The 23,574-nt window shown below is 36.8% G+C and overlaps 1 protein-coding gene across 13 annotated transcripts in view; it reads right to left on the reverse strand.

The window, feature by feature from the left end:
• Positions 1-12,643, reverse strand: part of DYNC1I2 (dynein cytoplasmic 1 intermediate chain 2) — a 59,309-nt gene extending 46,666 nt beyond the window's left edge. For 11 of the 13 annotated variants that reach the window (XM_077883347.1, XM_077883346.1, XM_077883343.1 and 8 more), the window contains exons 1-3: positions 12,220-12,379; positions 10,528-10,644; positions 7,899-8,016 (exon numbers count right to left, since the gene is read on the reverse strand). In XM_077883347.1, the coding sequence (XP_077739473.1) occupies positions 7,899-8,016; positions 10,528-10,635 (226 nt within the window). In that variant the 5' untranslated portion in view covers positions 10,636-10,644; positions 12,220-12,379. Of the gene's footprint in view, positions 1-7,898; positions 8,017-10,527; positions 10,645-11,751; positions 11,891-12,219; positions 12,380-12,466 lie in introns of those variants that run through there. The other 2 variants (XM_077883337.1, XM_077883338.1) reach the window with 2 other exon arrangements.
• Positions 12,644-23,574: the final 10,931 nt, after the last annotated feature.

Here is a 23,574-nt window from a genome sequence, read left to right on the forward strand (position 1 = left end):
ACTCTCAGATTCAACAACCTCTAAGAGCAAAGAGCATGCATTCAGGGAGGTTAAAAAAAAATTCTGAACTCATAGCACTTCAAATCTCAAAAAAAGACTCAACTTTAGAATTCATTTGTAAAGATGATTTAAGAGTCCAATCAGATATAAAAATAACAAAAGCCATTACTAATTAGCTTTTGCCAAGTATCTGAGATACAATCTGCTTAGTAAGAACAGTGATTCAGTCTCATTACTTTCACTCCAATTATCTCTCTCTCTCTTATATATAAATATCTCTCTTATATAGCCTAAGACAAAGCTTTAAAAAGGCACAAAAGATTTAACATTAACATAGGTGAATATCTGAACGAATTTAAGTTTCTTAGAAGTTCATGAAGAGCAAAGACTTATTTCCTTCTTTGAGAACCAGAGGAGAAATACAGAATAAACTGAAAAACAAATCTATATCATGGGATTCACTGATCACATAAGTAATATTGAAAAGACTGTGACTCTTTAATTATCTAGAACAAAAACTCAATCAAGAAGGCCTTTCCTACCAGTTTAGATTTTGGCCTTCCAAGGATATAAAAATCAACACTGTTATCTCTTGGCCTGCAAGGAAACATCTAGAATATTTTTAAACTAGAAATTACCTAGGAATGCACCCAGATTTATGTTTAGAATTAAGTTTGAGTTAACCACTCAGAACCACACAAACATCTCAGAGATGATAGATGAGGCACAGCCCAATTATTTATCAGGTAGAAGAAAGCCTCCTGCAAGAAGGGGCTTTTGCTAGGAAGAAGAACCTAGAAAGGTGAACAGTCAAGGAATGTGAATGGAGGGAGTAGGAGCTGGTAGATACAGTAAAATGGAAGGAGTGAGCTTCTGAGATAACCTGAAGTTGTAAGCCCTCCTCTAGCTAATCTATGATACTGAATACTCACACACAGCCCTCACTACAATAATGCCCTCTTGTGGATACTCTTAGCCTGGAACAATAACATTTGAAAAACTTATTTTCATAACTTCCTTTTTTTGTCCTGATATATAATGCTTTAAACCTTAACTCTCTTAAATATTAATTTTTCCCTTTCTATGGCCTCTTCTCCTGGTAATGAAATTTAAATATTCTCAATAGTCTCCTCTAAGTGTTTCATTTCTCTCATTGTCTTTTTCTTTTTTTTTCTCATTGTCTTTAATGTAATTCAGAACATCAGATAACTTTTTTTTAAAAAATTAATAAATAATAAAATTCTGTGGGGATCCCTGGGTGGCTCAGCAGTTTAGCACCCGTCTTCAGCCCAGGGCGTGATCCTGGAGACCCGGGATCGAGTCCCACATCGGGCTCCCTGCAGGGAGTCTGCTTCTCCCTCTGCCTATGTCTCTCTCTCTCTCTCTCTCTCTCTCTCTCTCTCTGTGTGTGTGTGTGTCTCTCATCTATAAATAAAATATTTTTAAAAAGAATAAAATTCTGTGGTATTAAAATACTATAATGAATAATTTGTTAAAATTAGGCTAAACATGAAGAAATGACTTGGTACATGGGAACCATTCATTCCATCTCATCAATTTACCAATTACAAGATAAATAAGTACTAGAGATAAAGCATACAATATGATGACTATAGTTAATACCGTTATATGGTATATAGGAAAAGTGTTTAAAAAATAGATTCTAGGGATCCCTGGGTGGCTCAGGGTTTAGCGCCTGCCTTCAGCCCAGGACATGATCCCGGAGTCCTAGGATCGAGTCCCACATCGGGCTCCCTGCATGGAGCCTGCTTCTCCCTCTGCCTATGTCTCTGCCTCTCTCTCTCTCTCATTGTGTCTCTCATAAATAAATAAATAAAATCTTAAGAAAAATAGATTCCAAAAGTTGTCATCAGAAGAAATTTCTTTTCTTTTCTTCTTAGTATATCTGGATGAGATGACAGATGTTAACTAAACCTATTGTTAAATTATTTTACAATATATGTGAATCAAACCATCATACAATATACCTTAAACTTATATAGTGATATATGTCAATTATTTCTCATAAAACTGGGAAAAAATGAGATTTTTTTAAATGAGATTTAAGATATTCAAAAGGCATGCAAGGGAAATAAATGAAGCAATAATTATTTTTGACTGGCAAAGTTTTTCTGTTTCTTCCTAATAAAGAAAATCCAGATAATAAATTGTCACACTAATCAATGTTTTGTGCCTTGTTGATACAGACTCAGGCTGCAGAATAATTGACAGTGTCTGTTTTCATCTCTTTACAAGACCATCAAAACAGTAGTTATACATCAAAAGAGAATGACTTTATTTTTTTCAATCATCAGTGCTTAAGAACTCTATATTGGATACAATATGTCTTGAAAACAGTTGTACCTAAAATTAACTTTCTTAAAACTGGCCACTTAGATTTAGCTTTTTTAAAAAAAAAAAAAAAAAAAAAAAAGCCATGCTTCTTTTATGAAATATTCAAATTTCAATTTACACAATGCTTTTTTCTGAAATTTAAACAATCAGGTTTTGATTTTGCTTTTAAAGCAGATGGCTTTTATTTGGCCTTACAAGGTAGAAAGACATATGGCCTAATAATAATTGAACAAACATTTAAGTGTCTAACCTGTGCTGGACACCAGGGATAAAAATGTTATTTTCCCTGCTCTCAAGGGTCTCTCAGAAAACAGTCAACTCACCAAATAAATAGGATTCTACCAATGAGAAGCTAAAAGACACTTTATTAGCTCTATCTTTTTTAAAAAAACAAATTCTTTTCAGAATAAAAAAAAAGAAAAAAGTCTATTTTAGGAAGAGATTGGCATTTTTAATAAATCCTCTTGAATATTCTGGCAGTATTTTTACCCTTCTATAATTAAAAAATATTTATTAAATACATTCTGTAGTGAAAAGAAAAACAAGTATCCATGCTGGGTCATGATATATAATGTATTTTTTATTTTGGGCTACTGTCAAGTAAGTTTGGTAGACACTGCTTTCATCTGTATCCTGTATTCTTCAGGTATAATTTTAAATAAATACTGGAAAGATTTTTTAGGAATCTGCCAGAGAACAGAAGAAGGTGAAAACCACACAACTCATTTAATGTGGCTACTATAACCAGATACCATTATATCTATTATAATGGCCAGACAAGATATAATAAAAGGGAAAAAATTACGGGTATGATTCTCTTAAGAGTATAGATGAAGAACTCCCAAATAAAATACTTGCAAATGAATTCAGCAACACATAAGAAAAAAATTATCTCATAACTAAGTTGTTTATTCCAGAATGTAAGCATGCTTCTCCATAACAAAAGCTATCACTGTAAATCATCAAATTAATCTATTACAAGAGAAAAAAGCATATGATCATCTCAAAATATCACGAGACCTATGAATTTACTGCAAATACTTTGGCAGTTTTAAAGCATGCCCAAATACTTTGTGAATTCCAATCAACATAATATAGTGGAATTGATGACTTCCAAGAGTAAGTCATAAAAATAATAGCTTTTTTCTTGGCTGTCATTATCTTTGGATCGCACCACTCTGGAGAACCTAACATTCTGCAAGCATACTCCAGCAGTTCTGTGGAGTGGCCCATGTAGATAGGAACTCAGGCCTCTCACTAACAACAGTCAGCACCAACTTACCACCCATGTGGGTAAGGCACCTTAAAAGCAAATCTTAGCACAAGGCAAGCTTTGAGATAACTGCAGCTCTGATTGACATCTTGACTTCAATGCTATGACATACCCTGAGCCAGAACCACTCAGCTAAGTCACTACCAAATTCCTAATGGACAGAAACTGAGAGATAATAAATGTTTATTATGGTTTTAAAAAATTCAAACTGATACAAAAAGAAATGGAAAACTTGAAGAGACTATAACCTTACAAAGAGATCTGAAATGGCTAATAACCTCTGCTCTCAACTAACCCTTGGGGGAAAAAAATGTAATCCCAGGCAGTTTTACAATTGAATTCTACCAAGTTTTAAAGAACAGGTAACATCTATCCTTTATACAAACTGTGCTACAAAATAGCAAAAGGTAAAGCTGTCCAATTTATTTTAAAATCATAACCATTGGGGCACCTGGGTGGCTCCCCGGTTGAGTGTCTGCCTTTGGCTAAGGTCATGATCCGAGGGTCCTGGGATCGAGTCCAACATCAGGCTCCCTGTGGAGAGCCTGTTTCTCCCTCTACCTATGTCTGCCTCTCTTTGTCTCTCATGAATAAATAAATAAAATCTTTTTAAAAGATAAATAAAATCATAACTACTAAAGCATGGACACTACAAGAAAGATAGCCAAATTCACTTAGAAATATATATATAAAAATTGTAAATAAAGTATTAGCTAATCTATTTAAAAAATACACCCCAAATCTCTGCCACCCCTAGAGGTGATTAGTAATTAAATTGAAAAAAATCAAGCATGTCTTCTGCTTTTCTAACAGGAAATTCATTTACAGTAACCAAATAAATCTAATTACTGAGGGAAAATTCTCCATTACAGAAGAATTTCAGACAATAAGTGCAGATGGAATGATGGAATTATAAAAACAATTCTGCAACTCCTAATTTAATATCTGATTTAGATAAGAATTACCAAGTAGTATTAAAATCATTTGGTAAAAAGTTGATGAAGAGCTGAATATTCACATGGTGCCAAAGTATCACCTCTAGATACTACCTGATAATCATAAGGAAAATAAAAATATAACTATGATGGAGAGACCTTGCAGTCACAATTGTAACCTAGTAATCAATCTTAGCATCACCAATAGCCCAACAACCAGGCATATGGGCTACTGATGTGATATAACAAGAAGTATAAAGAATCGTTTATGAGATACTCTTGCCAAAGATGTTCAACCTGAACCAAACAAGTTTTTTAAGTCTAATTTCCAGTTGAGAAGAAATACAAAAGATAGAAGAACAAAAGCTAAATATGAGAAAACCATCATATAAACCCAGAAGGTAGGACATTCTAGAGACCAGCCCGCTCTCTTCAAAAACTTGATGCCATAGGGCAAAAAGTAGTGGGTAGAGAATCTTCTATATCTAAAAAAACTAAAAACATATCACTAAATGTAGCATATGGTGCAGCAAGATTTGGATGAGGGGAAAGTTTAATTTTTTATAGAGGAAGAAAAATTTATAAAGCTAGGGCTATTTTGAAAAAGAAGAAAAAAGAGGGGTGATTTCCTATATCAGAAATTAGGACAGAATACAAAGCCATACTGATTAAAACCATGGGTTAATAGTATAGAACCAGACAAATTGGATCAACAGTAAAAATACAGAGCCCAGAACTGTCATGAATATATGGGAACTGATTGTATGACAAAGTTGGCATCAGATATCAGTGAGAGAAAAGATGAACTATTTAATAAATAGTACTGAGAAAATTAACTAACTATATGGAGAAAACTAGATTGGATCCCTAACTCACACTATATTCAAAAATATAACCCAAACATCTAAAGGTGAAGGTTAAAACTATAAAGCCTAATAGAAAAAAATGTAGGGGGCAGCCTGGGTGGCTCAGGGGTTTAGCGCTGCCTTCAGCACAGGGTATGATCCTGGAGACCTGGGATCAAGTCCCACGTCGGGCTGCCTGTGTGGAGCTTGCTTCTCCCTTTGCCTGTGTCTCTGCCTCTCTCTCTCTCTCTCTCTCTCTCTCTCTGTCTCTCATGAATAAATAAATAAAATCTTAAAAAAAAAAAAAGAAAAAATGTAGGAAAATATATATTGTGTCCTCAAAGAAAGGATTTCTTAAAAAAAAAAAAAAAGACCAAAAAGTACCAAAAAGGGTTATAATTGGCAGCTCTATTATCAAAATGAAGGATTTGAACATATTAAAATGAAGGATTAGAACATATTAAAATGAAGGATTAGTTTCAATGAAAGATACTATAAACAGAGCTAACAGGTAATAGACTGAGAGAAGGCTTCTTTTTTTTTAGAAAGACTAAAACAAAGAAGTCCTCTCCTAAAATATACAAGGAACTCCTACAGCAAGAAGATAAAGAACTCCAATAGTAAATAGGTTACAGATATGAATATGCAATTCATAGAAGACAAAAAATAGATATTTGAAAAACCATCAACCTCAGTATAAAAAGATAAATTCATATTAAAACATTTTGATATACTACTTTATATCCATCAAATTGGCAAAAACTGGAAAGCTGAATAAAATCAGGTGATGATGTAGATATGATAAAATAGTCACTTTCTCATTCAATGGCATTAGGAGGGTAAACCAGTAATCATTCTTGAGAGTGGTACATAGAATCTAATAAATGTAAGTAAGCTTAAACACAATAACACAGCAAGTCAATTCTTATGCATACACCCCAGAGAAACTTTTCCACAGTTCTCAATGGGAAAGTATATATTCTTTATAGTATTGACTGTAATAGCAAAGCAAAGAGATAGAAGCAATCTAAGTACATATTACTTGGGGAACATATAAGTAAAATACAATGGAATATTATGCAGTCAAAAATTAATAACTAGATCTGTACTTAGCAACATGGGTAGGTCTCAAATACTGCTTGACAAAAAGGTACAAACAAAATGATACAAGGCCATTTATGTATATTAAACATACAAACACACACATGTGAAACTTTGAAATGTGTAACACATGTAGGACAGATCAAAAGTTAAAAACGCAAGAATGGGTACTTAATGCAGACTGGGAAGGGAAATGAAATTGGAGATGGGGAAAGAAGGAGAAACACACACCCCACCCCCCTTGAAGAATGGTCTTTCAAGACTTGATAATGGAGGAGGGCCATGAACTGAGAAATATGAGCAAGTGAATTCAGTGAAACTGAAGTCCTAAAAACAGAAAAGGAAAAAAAATTTCTGCAGGAGAAAAAGAAAGCCAATGACAGAAAAACTGATCAAAGACCATCCAACTAACAAGGAACTTGGTTTAGTTACTATTTTAACAATGCTGGTTCTGATTGATTTACTTTTAAAATTGCAATATACAATGTAAACTTATTAAATACATATAAATTAATATATTTCAATCTTCAAATTCTGCCATTAAGAAAAAAGCAAATGACCTGAAAGCTTTTTCATCTTGAAACCTTCTAGAAATATCAGCTCTAGAAAGAGTTGTGTTGTAGTTTCACAACAGGCAAATAGCAGTTACTATTTCTGGTATTTATCCCCTTAACTAGATGGAATTAGCCCACAAATGAACCCTAAATGACAAAGGCCATGTCAAACTAAAATACTGTGTAACAGCGTCCAGATCAGAATTATTTTAAGCAAGCACCTAATGCTTTCTGACATGTAATTAGACTGTTTTCAGTATCTCTACTATTTCAGCTTTATGGTTTAGTACCGTTATCATAATGAATAGCTAAAAAAAAAAGAGCAAGTCAAATTGCTGCCAAAATAAGCTACCAATACTATTTCCCTTATTAGCAATGAAATTAGGCGGCTACCTTTTCCTTCCATTCCTATACCTCTAAATACAAAAAAAACTTTTAGAACTTTGATTTATTATACCTCTTTTTAACCTACAGAAAAAAATACAGAGTTAAGATAAGGAATCACAGTCATCTTTGAACTAAATACAGTATGGCACAGAAAACCTATTCAACAAATGTTGAAATAAATTACTGATTTAATAAGAAGAGTCAATTGGTTGTTCAGTGTATGTTAATAAGTACTTAATCTTGCAACCCTTTTAAAAAAACAAAATAATCATATATTGGCACATGTGAAAAAATATAATTCTGAATAAATTAGAAGATCAATCATTTTTAAGAGACAAATATGAAAAATATGCTGAATATATTAAAGTCGATGCATTCATCTCAGATACACCTGAGCTGAATAGCATCTATTCTTAGGTCTTATAAATGGATATATTCTCATCCTTACCAATGGGGGATTCTGGAGTCAGCCCCATGCTTTGAAGCAATGCTTCTGCTTCTCTTCTTTTTTTTTCAAGATCTGATTCTTCTTGCACAGGAGCGACTGCTTCCTTCTTCTGATCAGTCTAGATTTTTACAGTTAAAAACTTAAATTTACATAGGGTATGAAACGTTTCCGTTTGCAAAAAAAAGTGTATTTTAAATAATATACTAATACTGTATACTCTGGGGGATAGACTGAGTTTTGAACGCACATTATATTAAATGAAAACCATTCTCCATAGAGTTCTAGTACGTAATCTCCAAATGATTCATAATCAAGGAGTTCCCATTAAAGTTTTTACCTAATAGATAAATTCAAAAAGTACAGTCAACTTCTATTTATCTATAGTTTGAAATTGTTATCCACAGTTAAGAATTGTGGAAACCTCCTCTAGTGGCACAAAAGCTTAGATATAAATATCACAACACTGTGGGAAAAAAAAAAAAGATTAAATTATTTAAGAGGTAACAAATTTTAAGTAAATGGACAATGTGATTTGTTGAAAATCAGTATGAATACCTCAAACTTCTGTATGAAGTCTTCATTGTATTTATGCAATTTTGTGTAGAAGATGTTTGTCAAAAATTCATCTGGAGAAAGGTTTTTATTTTTGTCTTTTTAAACTATAGGTCTTATTTTTATGACACTAAAAACATGGTTGAATTTGGTAAAGTTAAAATTCACTTTTGCATAACATAAAACATTTGTTATCAAAATTATTGTCAGCTGGGCAGCCCGGGTGGCTCAGCGGTTTAGCACCGACTTCGGCTCAGGGCGTGATCCTGGAGACCTGGGATCGAGTCCCACGTCAGGCTCCCTGCATGGAGCCTACTTCTCCCTTTGCCTGTGTCTCTGCCTTTCTCTCTGTCTCTCATGAATGAATAAATAAAATCTTAAAAAAAAAAATATTGTCAGCTTTTATTTCAGTCACTTTTAGCAAAATCTTCCAGGTAAACTAGATAAGCCTCAATAATCTCAAAGCATCCAAAACATCTCAAATGAAATCTAAGCCTTCAAAGGAAAAGTTTTACATATAGACCTCAGATGGCTATTTTGACCAAACAACTATTACTCATACAATTAATATGCAGTGAATTTTGTCAATCATTATATTCTATAATACCATTTTAACTTAAAGAGGTCATCAGTAAACTTCATCAAAATAGCCAAACAGGCTATATTATCAAATTGACACTTTTTCTGTATAAACAGCAATATATTAGTAGACTCATTGTTTAATACTATTAAATCATCTCTTGTGATGTTTCATAACTTTTAAATTAGCTATAAATCATGTAGTAGATACCCCCAGGAGGCTATTTATGCCACTTATAGCCATCTTTAGAAAACAAAAATCAAATACATTCTCAGCACTGAAGGGTTTAAGGCTATATAGATACTACTTTGGAATGGATCTGCCTATCGGACTCCTGTTTCTATCAGTTAACTTTTAATCAAACAGCTAACTTAAACCTCCAATGTTCTTATGATAATGTATCACAGAAAATTCTTCAGTTTACAAGCCTTTACAACATCATAGCAATGCTGCACATAAATCATACTTTCAATTTTTCTGATTTTTCTTTTCCCTTAAGAGATTTCTAGAAGTCTTGGCTATTGGCTATCAAATAGAAAACCTTGGTACCAATGGCACCCTTAGGACAAATTATCTTACACTGACCATTTAAAACGTATCTGTGGTAACAGTATACAAATCTGTCCAAATAGTTGGGGAAAATGTACATATCAATGCAGGAACAAATAAAATAGCTCTAGCTCAGGGTCAATGTATATTTGCTGTACATGAAATGGTGATGTGAAAAATCAGAACACACAGGAGATTATTTACTAGAACTCTATTGAGAATGGTCTCTATTTAAGGTTGTATCAAACCTACTACTTGGTGAAAATATTTCCTGATGAAAGAGATAACAAACTCCCTAATCAATTAAATAACCTATTAGGTATTTTCTATTATTTATTCTGACAAACTGTTAGCAGTACAAACTGGCAAAACATTCAGATAACTAAGTTCAAATTCCAAACTAAGTTATGATATATATGCCACGTTTTCATGAACCATTAAAAGATAGATGTGCCTCACCTTATGTAATACATACATTCCTAGAAGAGAAATTATGTAAATTGGACTTTTATAAATCAAATCCCCAAAATGCAATCAAATCTATATGAAATATTTTTATTCAGTAAAAAAAAAATCATATTTTAATTTATCAGTTTTGTCATTTTAACATATCTGGTTTCTTTAAAGGAAAATTCACTTACAGTGCTATATTTGTAGTCACGACTGTTGGATTTTTAACTATTCTGAAAGTATTACAGAAAGGCATAACTATTTGAGATTAAATCCAGTTATTTGGGATCCCTGGGTGGCACAGCAGTTTAGCGCCTGCCTTTGGCCCAGGGCCCGATCCTGGAGTCCCGGGATCAGGCTTCCTGCATGGAGCCTGCTTCTCCCTCTGCCTGTGTCTCTGCCTCTCTCTCTCTCTCTCTCTATCATAAATAAATAAAAATTAAAAAAAAATTTGTAAATCCAATTATTTTACATTGTTTACTTAAAAATAAAACATACTTCCTTTTTCTTCCTTTCTTCTTCTTTTCTCTTCTTTTCCTCTCTGATTTGGGCCAACCGCTGTTTCTTTCGTTCCAACTCTGCCTTTAATTCACTTTTGTCCGACATGTTTGCGACCTTAAAAAACATAATCATTGACAAATCATCATTAAGTTGGTTAAAGTAGCTCTCTTTTAAAAAATTAGTCTTCAAGAGGAGAATAATCTCAAGAAGCTATGAAAGTTCACTGCTATGGAAAGACAGCATATAAAATCTAATTTTTAAATATGGAAGCAGACGGGCACCTGGGTAGCTCAGTGGTTGAGCGTCTGCCTGCCTTTGGCTCAAGTCATGACGCCGGGTCCTGAGATCGAGTCCACATCAGGCTCCCCTTAGGGAGCCTGCTTCTCCCTTTGCCTATGTCTCTCCCTCTTTCTCTGTGTCTCTCATGAGTAAACCAGTAAAATCTTTAAAAAAATAATAATAATAAATATAGGGGCAGCCCGGGTGGCTCAGCCGTTTAGCACCGCCTTCAGCCTGGGGCATCATCCTGGAGTCCCTGGATCGAGTCCCGCGTCGGGCTCCCCGCATGGAGCCTGCCTCTCTCTCTGTGTCTCTCATGAATAAATAAATAAAATCTTAAATAAATAAATAAACATATATTACTGAGATTTGAAGAAAAACATTATAAGGAAATTTATATAAATGAATATTCAGAGTTGAACAAAGTAGCTAGCACACAGTAAGCTCTTTAATGCTCACATGACCAAATTTAACACAATGTCTCCGACTATTAAGACCGAGAACAGGGCAGCCTGGGTGGCTCGGCGGCTTGGCGCCGCCTTCAGCCCAGGGCGTAATCCTGGAGATCCAGGATCGAGTCCCACGTCGGGCTCCCTGCATGGGGCCTGCTTCTCCCTCTGCCTGTGTCTCTGCCTCTCTCTCTCAAGAATAAATAAAATCTTAAAAAAAAAAAGAGAGAGAGAGAGAACATGGGCTGTCATTAAGGAGCTCTGAGGCTGTAGGACGGAGATCAAATCCACGGCCAGAGCTCTGCACTCATCCCTAGAAATCTGATAAAAGACAATATCCGGTCAGACATAAATTCCCATAAATTCTAAAACTGACGTGTAATTGTAATATTTGAGATAAGCAAAAAACCACAAAAATTACCACTAGCTTACTAAATATACTTAAACTAAATACATTTAGTCTAGTCAAAGCCCGACAGCAGCAAAGTCTGACCGGCTCATCCTCCCGGGCCGGAAGCTCCGTGACTGACAAGTTCACTTTCCCGAAACTACAAGGAGGAGAACGCCTCTGGAATTTCGGGCTACAGCCTCCACGCCTGGGCGCCTTCCAACATGCGCGGTGCTGTCAACGCCGTGTCGTGTTGACTTTTATTCATAAAATGGAGCAAGGCGAGAAGGAGTCACTCTCCCGCCGAGGTCACGGCCAGCAGGGCGCGGCCCAGGACAGGGCGCCTGGGAGAGGCGGCCTGGGGCGCCGGGCGAGCCCGGGTGGGTCAGGAGAGGCAGCGGAGGGCAGCGGGGCGTCTCGTCTCCCCGGCCTGCCTGAGTCCCGCGCGGCTCTCCGCGCTCTCCTCCGGGAGCCGGGCCGGGCGGCGCGGGCAGCGGGCACCGCCACCCCGCCCTCGGAGCGCCGACCGCAGACAGCAGGCGGAAGGGCCTCAGGGAAGCACAGCCAACCCACCTGTCAGCTGGCGGGATGGGAAAGAGTCCGCCCGCCTGCAACCTCCGCCGAACGTCCGTCTCCCTCGCTCCCAACTCCCGAGAGTCGCCGCCACTAGCTCCGCGGCTTCCCGAAGCACACAAAGAGGGATGGGCGGCGGCTACTACGGCGAGAGCTTAGGGACAAACGGCTTCAACCCGAAGGCGGTCGCTCCCAGAAAGAAGGGGTGGGGCCCTGCGGCGTGAACGGCAGCCCCGCGGTGACTCACCTGTGTAAAGCAGAAACCAAGAGACAAGACAAAGGACTCAGCCAGCCGAAGGACCCGAAGTGTCTGCACCTGGCCAAGACTGCAAGAAGACGCCTGAGGTCTACGGGCTGAGTAAGCAACCGCACCGCCCTCGCCTTACAGATGGACCGGATCACACAGGGAGAACTACAACCCCCAGCGGCAAGGGAAACCTGCGAGCCACGAGCAATGCATTCTGGGAATTGTGGTCAATGGTAGTCGCGAAGCATGCTGGGACATGTAGTGTTTTTCTGAGCTTCCGACTTCGAGGCCTTCTATCTTCAGTACTCCAAGGAGAAGCTTCCAGCGCTTCCCTTTAACGTACTGTGGTCCGCTGCTCAGTGCTATGTGTTATGTATTTTACACACACATACATATGTCATATATATATTATGTCATATATATTAATATTATTAATATATATTAGTATATGTATTTTACACGTGTCATATAACATGGCATTAACACATATATTAATATATATCAATACTATATATTAATATATGTATTTTACACAATATATGTCATATATTATGTCATATATTATGTCATATATATTAATATGTATTAATATATTAATGTCATTTAATGTCATATATTATTAATATATGTGTGTGTTATATATGTTATGTGCATGCATGCACATGTGTCATATAATAAGATCTTTGACTCAACATTAGCCAGATCTTATGGATTATTTTCAGGTGGTGAACTTATGTATTACACTGCACATGAAAAACATTTTTTTTAGTATATATGCACCAGTTTTAGGAGGAAAAATGCCTTATAGATGTTTCATGTGGCATCTTAGGCAATATCTAAAATATAAACCTAAATTTTGAAAATGTAGTGTAACCCATTCTGTCAGAAATGTGACCATTTATCTTTAAATAGGAAAAGATTCGTAAGTCTTGGTTTTTACTAGCATTCTTGGGCTTTTGTAAACTTGACTAGCTGGAGTGTTAGAGTTATGAAAATTAACAGTAAAAGCTTCTCTCTTTTTTTTTTTTTTTTTTTTTTAAGGTATATGTGGAGCCAATGCTGTGCTTGAACTCAACACCTGAGATTAAGACCTGAGCTGAAGTCTACAGTCAGGTGGTCAACCAACTCAGCCACCCAGGCACCCCAGCAATAAAGACTTCCAATTCCCATATTTTCTCCTAAATTTCATCACATACACATAGAATGTTCATTTGAGCCTACAAATAAAATGACTACTGTTGGAATAAATAAATATAGATAAATAAATGTTTATCAGCATTGCAAATAATTCTCCAGTACTTTATTGCAGTGTGGTGGATAGCATTTTAATTTTCTCTCAAATAATTTTTTTTAAAGATTTTATTTATTTATTAATGAGAGAGAGGGGGGCAGAGGGAGAAGCAGGCTCCCTGCCGGGAGCCCAACGTGGGACTCCATCCCGGGTCTCCAGGATCAGGCCCTGGGCTGAAGGTGGCGCTAAACCGCAGAGCCACTCAGCTGCCCTCTCTCAAAGAATTTTTTAAAAGTGAGAATTTTACACTATTTTTTTTTAAGATTTTACTTATTTATTCATGAGAGACACAGAGAGAGGCAGAGACATAGAGGTAGAGTCAGGACTCAATCCTAGGACCCTGCAATCATGACCTGAGCCAAAGGCAGATGCTCAACCACTGAGCCACCCAAGTGTCCAGAATTTTATTAAATTAAAATCAATCATTTTATACTATTGAAACCAAGCAAGAATGATTTCCACAGTTGTTAGGTTTTTAATATACAAAAAAAGGAAAAGTCATTGGAATGTGAATTTACCAGACATGTATGGGGAAATACACATTTTAAATTTTTGTACTTAAATAATTTAAAGCATTATTTGGAAACAAAGCTAACACCAAAGCACTGTCTTTCTTACATTTTAGAGGGACATTGCCCAAACCTAAGATTAACCTTTAGGATTCAAATTCTAAGTCCTGTGCCTAGTCTTCTTTATCTTACTGTGCCTATATACAAGATAAATATCACAGAAATAAATTTGAGAAAGAAAATTCTTTGAATTTCAGGACTTTTCCCCATAACCTAAAATTTCAAAGGGCCTTATAACTGTGTTTTCTTTCTTTCTTTTTTTTTCTTTTGGTAATGTTTAGTTTTCATTTATTAATTTAAAAACTTGCTATTGATTGCCTATCATGTGCCAGGAATGGTGCTGGGTGCTGTATAAAAGAGCTAAAATGCATATTTCTGTCAGGACACTCAGTTCAACTAAACATTATGATGGGATTCAGTAGAGAAGTGATGGAAATACTCTGGAAAAGAAAATTTTCAGAAGGAGGTAACTCCAGAACTAAATTTTTGACTTTGGAAGATTGAATTAGTAGTTAACCAAGCAAAGAAGATGCAGAGAGTTGCCTTAGGAAGAGGAAAGAATGTGGCCAATGTACATAATATGAGAGAATAGACCACTGGAAAATCTGGAATAATTCAAAATGGCTGTAGGCGAGGGCAAAAACAAGAGAATGAAGCCACAGGCAGGGGCAAAGTCACATATCTCAGTTTAGATTTAGTCCTGGAGATGATGTGAATCCACCGACAGATTTTAAATACGAGGATGGTGTGGTAAATTTAGTATATTAGACATATGACTTTCGAAGTAGTCTGAAGAAAGTCTGGTGTGATGGCATTTTTGGCCTTCAAACTCATTTCTTACCCTTCTTTGCCAATCTCTATGCCTGGGGTGGGGGGGCTGACCTCAGCTTCTTTGATGATTCCCCTGTGGTTGGGTTTGACTAATGAGAGGCTTAAGCAAGGTTATCTGAAGACTGATGGAAGGTAAAATTTGGCATCTCTTCCCTACTTCTTCCCTCCTTTGATGTTATATCTCTGATAGTAGTAGTAGCTTCATTCCTTCCTGGCTACAGCTTTTGCATGTGGCCCCTCCTTAATGGCTCTTTCACTAGGCTCTGGAAACTTTATTTCCTTCTTTTGTCTCTTTAGCATCCCCTCTGTAGCTAGTCTCCAAGTACTTCATCAAGTTTTTTTTTTTTTTTTTTTGAGCTTTATCAAGTTTAATTGTTCACTTACCTCTGTCAGCCCTTCTGCAACCGGTCCTTTCATCAAAGTATCTTCATTTGAACATTTGAACTCTGGGTGAATTTGCTTCCAGCTGAGACCCTAATTGATACAGCTTAGTTGGAGGGATAGGAGATGGAGAGGAGAGGCAGGATAGAGACTAGAAGCAGGGAATGTAGTTGGAATGCTTTTTGATGGAGCCAGAAACTACATGTGAATGAGCCAATGCATTTGCAGTGGGAATTAAGAAAAACAGACTGGAGAAATGTTAAGATTGTTTGAGACTTTTAGAGCAATAAAACAGATTAGGTACTCCAATTTACCTTCCTCCTAAAAACAACTAAAAATGTAGGATAAAACACCCTCGATTTGCTTCAATGAGCTGGCAAGAAAGTAAACAGCACTTAGGATAAAAGAAGGTGGGAACCTAAATGACATATGCCTAACTTGGTGAATTTTCAGAGCTTGTAGGCAGGAGATCACAAGAGTCAAAGCCCAAGGCCTGCTCTGGACTGCTATTTCAAAAGGAAACCTCTAAATATATTCTTTTTTTTTTTTCTTTTTTTTTTTTTTTAAGATTTATTTATTCATGACAGACAGAGAGAGAGGCAGAGACACAGGCAGAAGGAGAAGCAGGCTCCATGCTGGGAGCCTGATGCGGCACTTGATCCTGGGACTTGATCCTGGGACTCCAGGATGGAGCCCTGGGCCAAAGGCAGGCGCCAAACCGCTGAGCCACCCAGGGATCCCCTCTAAATATATTCTTGATTTAAGAAACCTACCTCTACTCCTGGAGAAATGCCCAGCAACTTTGACACTGATGGGATGGGAATGAGGAAGCAAATTTCTGAGAATGTACAGTCACAGGTGGGCCCTCACGTGGCTTTTCAGCCTGAAATTTCAGTACCTGGATGGTACATAAAAACCTGGACTGAAAATTTGGTTTAAAGTTATCCAAACCTGTCATTTACTTAGCCGCCTAGGAGTAGCAAACGTGCATGTTTTTGGAGGGACTCATCTTATTCCAAGCTTTGAAGAATTCAACACTTTGAAGAATTCCACATTGAAAAATTTCAAAAAATATAAGCTTAAAAATCACAAAATACACAAAGGAAGAAGGCAACAAAAGCAAGAGCCAACAACCAAGACAAGATATGAGAATAAGACCCACAAAGACTTCAGATATTAGAATATCAGACACTAAATATAAAATAAATATGGCTAACTACTGTAAAACATAAAGGAAATAAAAATATGACTAAAACAGCAGATTTAAAAAAGAGCCAATTAAATCTTCTGGAAATTAACAATATGCTAACTGAAATTTAAAAACTCAAGAGAGGGGGATCCCTGGGTGGCTCAGCGGTTTAGCGCCTGCCTTCGGCCCAGGGCATGACCCTGGAGACCCTGGATCGAGTCCCACATCGGGCTCCCTGCATGGAGCCCACTTCTCCCTCTGCCTGTGTCTCTGCCTCTCTCTCTGTGTCTCTCATGAATAAATAAATAAAATCTTAAAAAAAAAAAACACTCAAGAGATGAGTTGAACATAGCTAAAGAGAGCAGTACTACCTTTACACCCAATGTTGGGCCTTATACTTTGGAGTCTGCTCTGAGGAATCTTAATGGCTAACAATATGGCCAGTCATATGAAATCTATATGCCCCCTTACAGATCATACTTCTAACACCAGGGGCACTGAAATTCCCATCTCAAATAGTCTCAAGCTTGCTTCTGTTGCCTTATGCAGACCTCTACTCCAGTTCTCTCCTCCTGAGGGTAGCCTGCACTCTCAGGGGGTGGCCAAGAAATGGCTCTTGTGGGGCTATGATGGGATTTGGATTTGTAGGTTGGCTGCCTAAGTGTGTACATTAAATGGCCATTTTGCAGTATGGAATGGAGCTGAGGATAAAAAGAGAGAAGTTTGGGGTTAGCAGTTAAGAGTTAGCATATACTATGCCGTATTATAGTGCAGAGCTCTATGTATTCAAGAATTTTAAATTCAAACCTGTTTTTTGTCAAGATAGGAGGAGGGAATATATTTTATTTAATTCTTTATTAGTTTGATTTTTGACTTTTAAATATGTCTCTATAGTGTGTAGTCTTTTACTTGTACTTTTGTCCAGGGTCCTAGAAATATTAGGGGTAAATCAAGAAGAGAAAATATTTGTATTGGTAGGTAGTACTAAATAAATTATCCAGAATGTAGTACAGAAAGACAAAAAGGTAATATGGAAAGAAGATTAGAAATGTGGAAGATAGGAGGAGAAGGTTTAACAAGGATCTAATGATATTCTAGAAGGGAAGGGGAGAGAGAAGAGAGCAGAGGCAATATTCAAAAGGACACTTTTCCTCAACTGGCAAAAATCACTAATCCACAGATCCAAGAATTCCAATTAGCTGCAAATGGGATCAATGAAATCTAGAACTTGACACTACAGAATGAAACTATAGAAAAGAAAGGAAAACAAAACAACAACAAAAACAAGAAAAAACCAACCCTGGAACTAACCCAAATGTCCATCAAATGACGAATGGATAAAACTGTAATATATTTATACGATGGAAATCTACTCAACACCAGAGAGGAATGAACTACTCATTTGTGTAACAGCATGAATGAATTTTGAAGACATCATGCTAAGTCAAAGAAGTCAGAAAGAAATGACTACATACTGTACGATTCCATCCTAATATCTTAGACAAGGCAAAACTATGACCAAAGCAAATCAGTGGTTGCTTAGGGCTGGAATTGAGTGACTAATTGCCAAAGGGAGCATAAGGGAACTTTTTAGAGCGATGGAAGTGTTTTGGTTACTCTGGCTTTGTAGTTAAGTTTTGCAATCAGAAAGTGTATGATCTCCAACTTTGTTCTTTTTCAGGATCGTTTTGGCTATTTGAAGTACTTTGAAATTCCATATGAATTTTAGGATGAATATCCTATTTCTGTTAAGAAGGCCATTAGGATTTTGGTGGAGAGTGTATTAAATCTCCGATCCCTTTGGGGAAGATTGCCATCTTAACGATAGTGAAGTCTTTCAATCTAAAATCACAGAATATCTTTCCATTTATTTAGCTCTTTGGTTTCTTCCAGCAAAAGTTTGTTTTGCGTTGTTTTCAGTGTACAAGTCTTGCCTTCCTTGGTTAAATTTTACCTAAGCATTTATTTTTTAATGCTATTGAAGATGCAACTGGTTCCTTAATTTCTTTTTGGGATTGTTCATGGCTAGTGTATAAAAATACAGCTGAGTTTTGTGTGTTAATCTTGTATCCTGTAACTTTGCTGGATTTATTTGCTCTAACAGCTTTTTTGTACATTTTTTTTGGATGCCTTTATTTCTTTTTCTTGCCTAATTCTCTGGCTAGATCTTCCACTACAAAGTTGAATAAAGTGGTGAAAAAGAATACCCTTGCCTTGTTCCTGATTTCTGGGGGGAAACTTTCACTCTTGAAACTACTGCTTTTTTTAAAAAGGTCAGAGTACCTCTTCCTTTCATTAGAAAGGTAGCCAAGATTGTTCTGTGGAGTCTGGTTTCTCTAAGGCCATGGGCAACACCTCCCCACCCCCCACCCCAGACTCCCACCTGCTATTTTTTTTTTAAGTTTTTTATTTATTTATGATAGGCACACAGTGAGAGAGAGAGAGAGGCAGAGACACAGGCAGAGGGAGAAGCAGGCCCCATGCACCGGGAGCCCGACGTGGGATTCGATCCCGGGTCTCCAGGATCGCGCCCTGGGCCAAAGGCAGGCGCCAAACCGCTGCGCCACCCAGGGATCCCTCCCACCTGCTATTATTTGATCCCACTCACCCGGGGCACTACATCAGCTGAAGACTCCTGCTTTCAGGCAGTGAGTTGAAAGTGGTGTGGGAAATATCCAGATATTCTTTGGAATTTCCATCCACCTACTTGGGAATAAAGAATATGTAAAATCCTTCAGCTAATTTCTGTCTTAGTGCTCCAAAATTTCTATCTCATTGTGATTAAAGAATCACTGGCCAAAACAAGGATGTTTACCTGTTTTTCAAATCCTAAAATCTGGTTAATTAGGACAGAGCCATAGAATGCAGTATCATGAAGCCATTAAAATTAGCATGGTGGTTCTCTATGTGCTTATCACAAATGACCTCCAATATAATTTACAATTGAAAAAAAAAGTAAAGTACAGGATAGTTTGCCTATAATTATTACATGTGTGTAAAAAAGAAGAAAAATATCCATGTGTATTTTTACAAAGATACACAAAAAGTGAGTTAGTAATTAATGTTTCTAGAGAACAAGTTAGTTGTCTTAGAATCTAGGGTAACACAAAGACTTTCTCCTGTGGCCCATATAATTTTTTTTAAATATGTTTATGTGTAAACAAACAAACAAACAAAAAAACCCCACAAAAAACCCACACATGTTTTTGTTTTATTTCATTTTAAAACTTAAAAAAAACTCATTATCAGTATTGATTAGAAAAACTGTAATGGCTAAGAAAAGGTTACTACTCCAAATATTATTTAGTTCAAATCATGTCACTCCTACTTAAGTTGTCAGGACTGAGGAGGAGTCATAGCTAGCATTAGTACTGAAGGGTTTTTTTGTTTTAGGGGAATGGTTTGGGGGGATCTGCATTTCAAAACTTCTCAGAAATAGTTTGTAAGAGAGGGTAGAAATAGTTTGTAAGAGAGGAAAAATGCATTTGTTGAACATATTCATATCCAGAATTACACTTGAACTCAATATGCCCACTTATAGAAAATTTTACAAAAGTAACATTGAACATACTGCAGGGTTTCATTTACATGAAATTTTAAAGCAGGCAAAACTAATCTAGTGCTGTAAGTCAGAATAGTAGATGTTACGGTATGGGGCTACTGACTGGAAAAGGGGATGGGAGGTTTGTAGGGTGCTGGTAATGTCACATATCTTGATTTGGCATAGGTTACATAAATTTATATAATCTATAAAAATTTATTGTACATTGTAAAAGTGTATAAATCTTCTGTATTTGTATAATCTGTAGAGAATTCTATCCTTATGAGGGTCTTAGTTATATTTAATTAAAATATTTTTAGAAAAAAATAAAATAAAATAAAATATTTTTAGAAAAAAGTAGCATATTGAACTGTGGCACTTCAACCAACCGACATATCTAAATCAGGAGAGGGAGGAATTTGCAAGGAATAGAAATGTGTTATATTACTCAGTGATCCAGGCATCTCAAAATATTCTAGGGACTTCAGTAAGTCTTTCCCAGGCAGTCAACTATAGCATTTATAAGTGTTTGTTGACAACCTTGTGCATTTTCATCAAAGTTTATGATGAAATTATGTTGCAAAAAAGAAAATTGTAGTTGCATTAGCAATGCATGAAGCTTACAGGTAATTACACTTTTGGTGTTCTGTAAATGTCACTTGTTTGGTTATAACTTTGCTAAAAGGAGATGTACTAAAATTTAAGATATACATTACTATGACCTTTTTACTGGCAAAGAACATGCAGCATTTCTCAGCACCTTTTCATAAATACTGTATCTCTCTTATTTTTTCTACATGTTAACCTACTAACATTTCACTTGGATTGTCTAAGTTCATGAGGTTTCTACCACCCCGCCTCTGTGACCTTACTTTGTTCTTTTGCATGTTAATAGACCCTTCCAAAGTCATTTGTGTTTTTAGTATTTTCCAGATACTTCCTTCACCTTCAGGAAATGTATTTGACCTTGTCCGTCAGACATTGGCACAACTACCTATTTTCTTCCAACTTTGAGAACTATCTTAACTTTCCCATTTCCTTTCATGCCTAAATGAAATTCTCTAAGAAACTATCTTCACTCAGGGGAGTGTTCATGAGCTGGCCAGCAAATCTCTCCTCATAATTTAATAGCATTACTTTTCTATCATCCTTATTATTGTTCTAGTCTGTATTTTTCCCTTTGGAGTGTTTGCTGCATTGTTAACTTAATATAGGTTTTTTTTTTTTTTTTTTCACTATTTCCTCTACTTGTCTTGATGCACATATTTTCTCTCTTAGTGTCAAAATAAGGTGATGGTGAATTATGAGTCCCTTCTGAGCTGAGGATACTTTTGTAATCTGGTAACCTTTGGCAGGAAGCACATATCCTAGTGAATGATGGAGCACTTAAGAGTGATTCACCACTGAGCATTACAGAAAATAGGCTGAGGGTTCAAAAATTCAAGGCAAGTTCCTTCTCCTCAGCGTGGTGTATATACTGTGCTCTCACTTTTCTACCCCCTATTATGTGGTTAAGAGAGAGGAGATAATGATGGCTTCTTAAAGTTACCTATAATGCACTCAAAACTCTGTTAGGTGTAATGGTTTTAAAAGGTAGAATGAAAACACAGCTAGAAGATCAACACAAAAGGAATCATTTTCTGATAGAGACAGCAAGGCTTGCATGTCTCTTGATACACACACGCAACTCCCATTAACTGTAATGGGAATTATGAGTGCCCCATTAAAGGAGTATGTTCCCCCCACCAAGTGTGGTAGGCAGGTACTTTCACCCCCAGAATTTCTTGTATTGATTTGGTTTCTTGCAGTAGAATCAGTCTTGTATTATTGTTTTAAAGTTACTCTTGGTTATTCAATATGTTGTCTTTCAAATGTAATGGTGGAAAACAATTACTGATTGGCAGGCAAAACACTATTAAACAACCACAAACCCTATGTGAAGTTCAAATCAGACCCAGATTGATTAATTTTCAGGTTAGAAGCCTTGGCCTGTAATATTCCTCTTTGAATAAATATTTATTCAACATTTGACCTTACTGACTTTAGACAAATTTCAGGATGGTGAAGACTTTCTACATTAACTTGGAAATGAGTTTCTAATTATACAGAAATGTTGATTAACAACATGTACAGATTTGCATAATGGGAAAAGAACTTTGGTTTGTTCAGTGATCTTTCCAGAAATCTTGATCATTGACAGATACTTAGCTTTTAAAATGTTGTTGGTGGGGGCACATGGGTGGCTCCATTGGTTAAGCATCTGACTTTTGATTTTGGCTTAAGTCATGATCTCAGGGTCATGAGATCGAGTCCTGCATCGAGCCCTGCACTGGGCTCTGTGCTGAGTATGGAGCCTGCTTAGGATTCTCTCTCTCCCTCTTCCCCTCCCCTAACTCGTGTACATGCTCTCTCTTTCTCTCCCCACAAAATAAATTAAAATGTTGTGTGTATGTATAAATATAATATATGTGTAATATATAAACATATATATTTGTACACCAAGAAATATTTATACAATGTAACACTATCTCCTGAGCTCTCCAGCCACACACCCAATTCTCCACTGGATATCTTCTGGAGATCCTACAGGCACCTCAAATGCAACATGCCCAAAACTGACCTGTCATTTTTCCTAGCAAGCCTGCTAACTTCCCTATGCCTGGTCTCACTGAATGAAACCATCATTCCTTCAGTCATCCAAGCACAATCCTCAAAATCATCCTTTTCAGATTTCATATATCCCTCATCTATCACTGTTAATTCCATTTCCTAAATATTTTCTGGAGGCAACAGAAAGACATCTGTGATGCTGACTGAGCAGGCTGCAGCAAACATGACTAACTAGCATCAGATGCAGGCAGATCGGTCTTCATGAGAGAAATGCAGCAGCAGGAAATGAGAATCCAGCCACAGGGCAAAGTCCAACCAAGCTCCAGGCCCAGAGAACTAACAGCAGAGGGAGAAAATTCAGTAGTGATGAAAGAAGCCAGGGATGGAAACATAAGTTAAGGGTTATGTTCCTAGAATTGGCAGGGACTTGGTCACACATAGCCTAAAAAAAGTTGCTAGAAGGTATAAGGTGAGAACCGGATCAGCATTAAGGATGACTTTCGGTAAAGCCAAAGAGGTATGGGTCCCATAGTCCTTATATTTTCCTGACCCTGGTGCCAAATTAATCTTAAATACTGGAATAGAAGTGAAGGAGAAGGTAGAGTTAGATGATCCCAACTGTCATCTTCTAGGACTTTCGGGCCAGAGAGGTTATCACATCAGCTGTCAATAAGTGCCATCTGTAACTAATAGCTC

The sequence above is a fragment of the Canis aureus genome, chromosome 34, assembly GCF_053574225.1.
Source record: "Canis aureus isolate CA01 chromosome 34, VMU_Caureus_v.1.0, whole genome shotgun sequence".
In the NCBI taxonomy this organism is placed as follows: domain Eukaryota; kingdom Metazoa; phylum Chordata; class Mammalia; order Carnivora; family Canidae; genus Canis; species Canis aureus.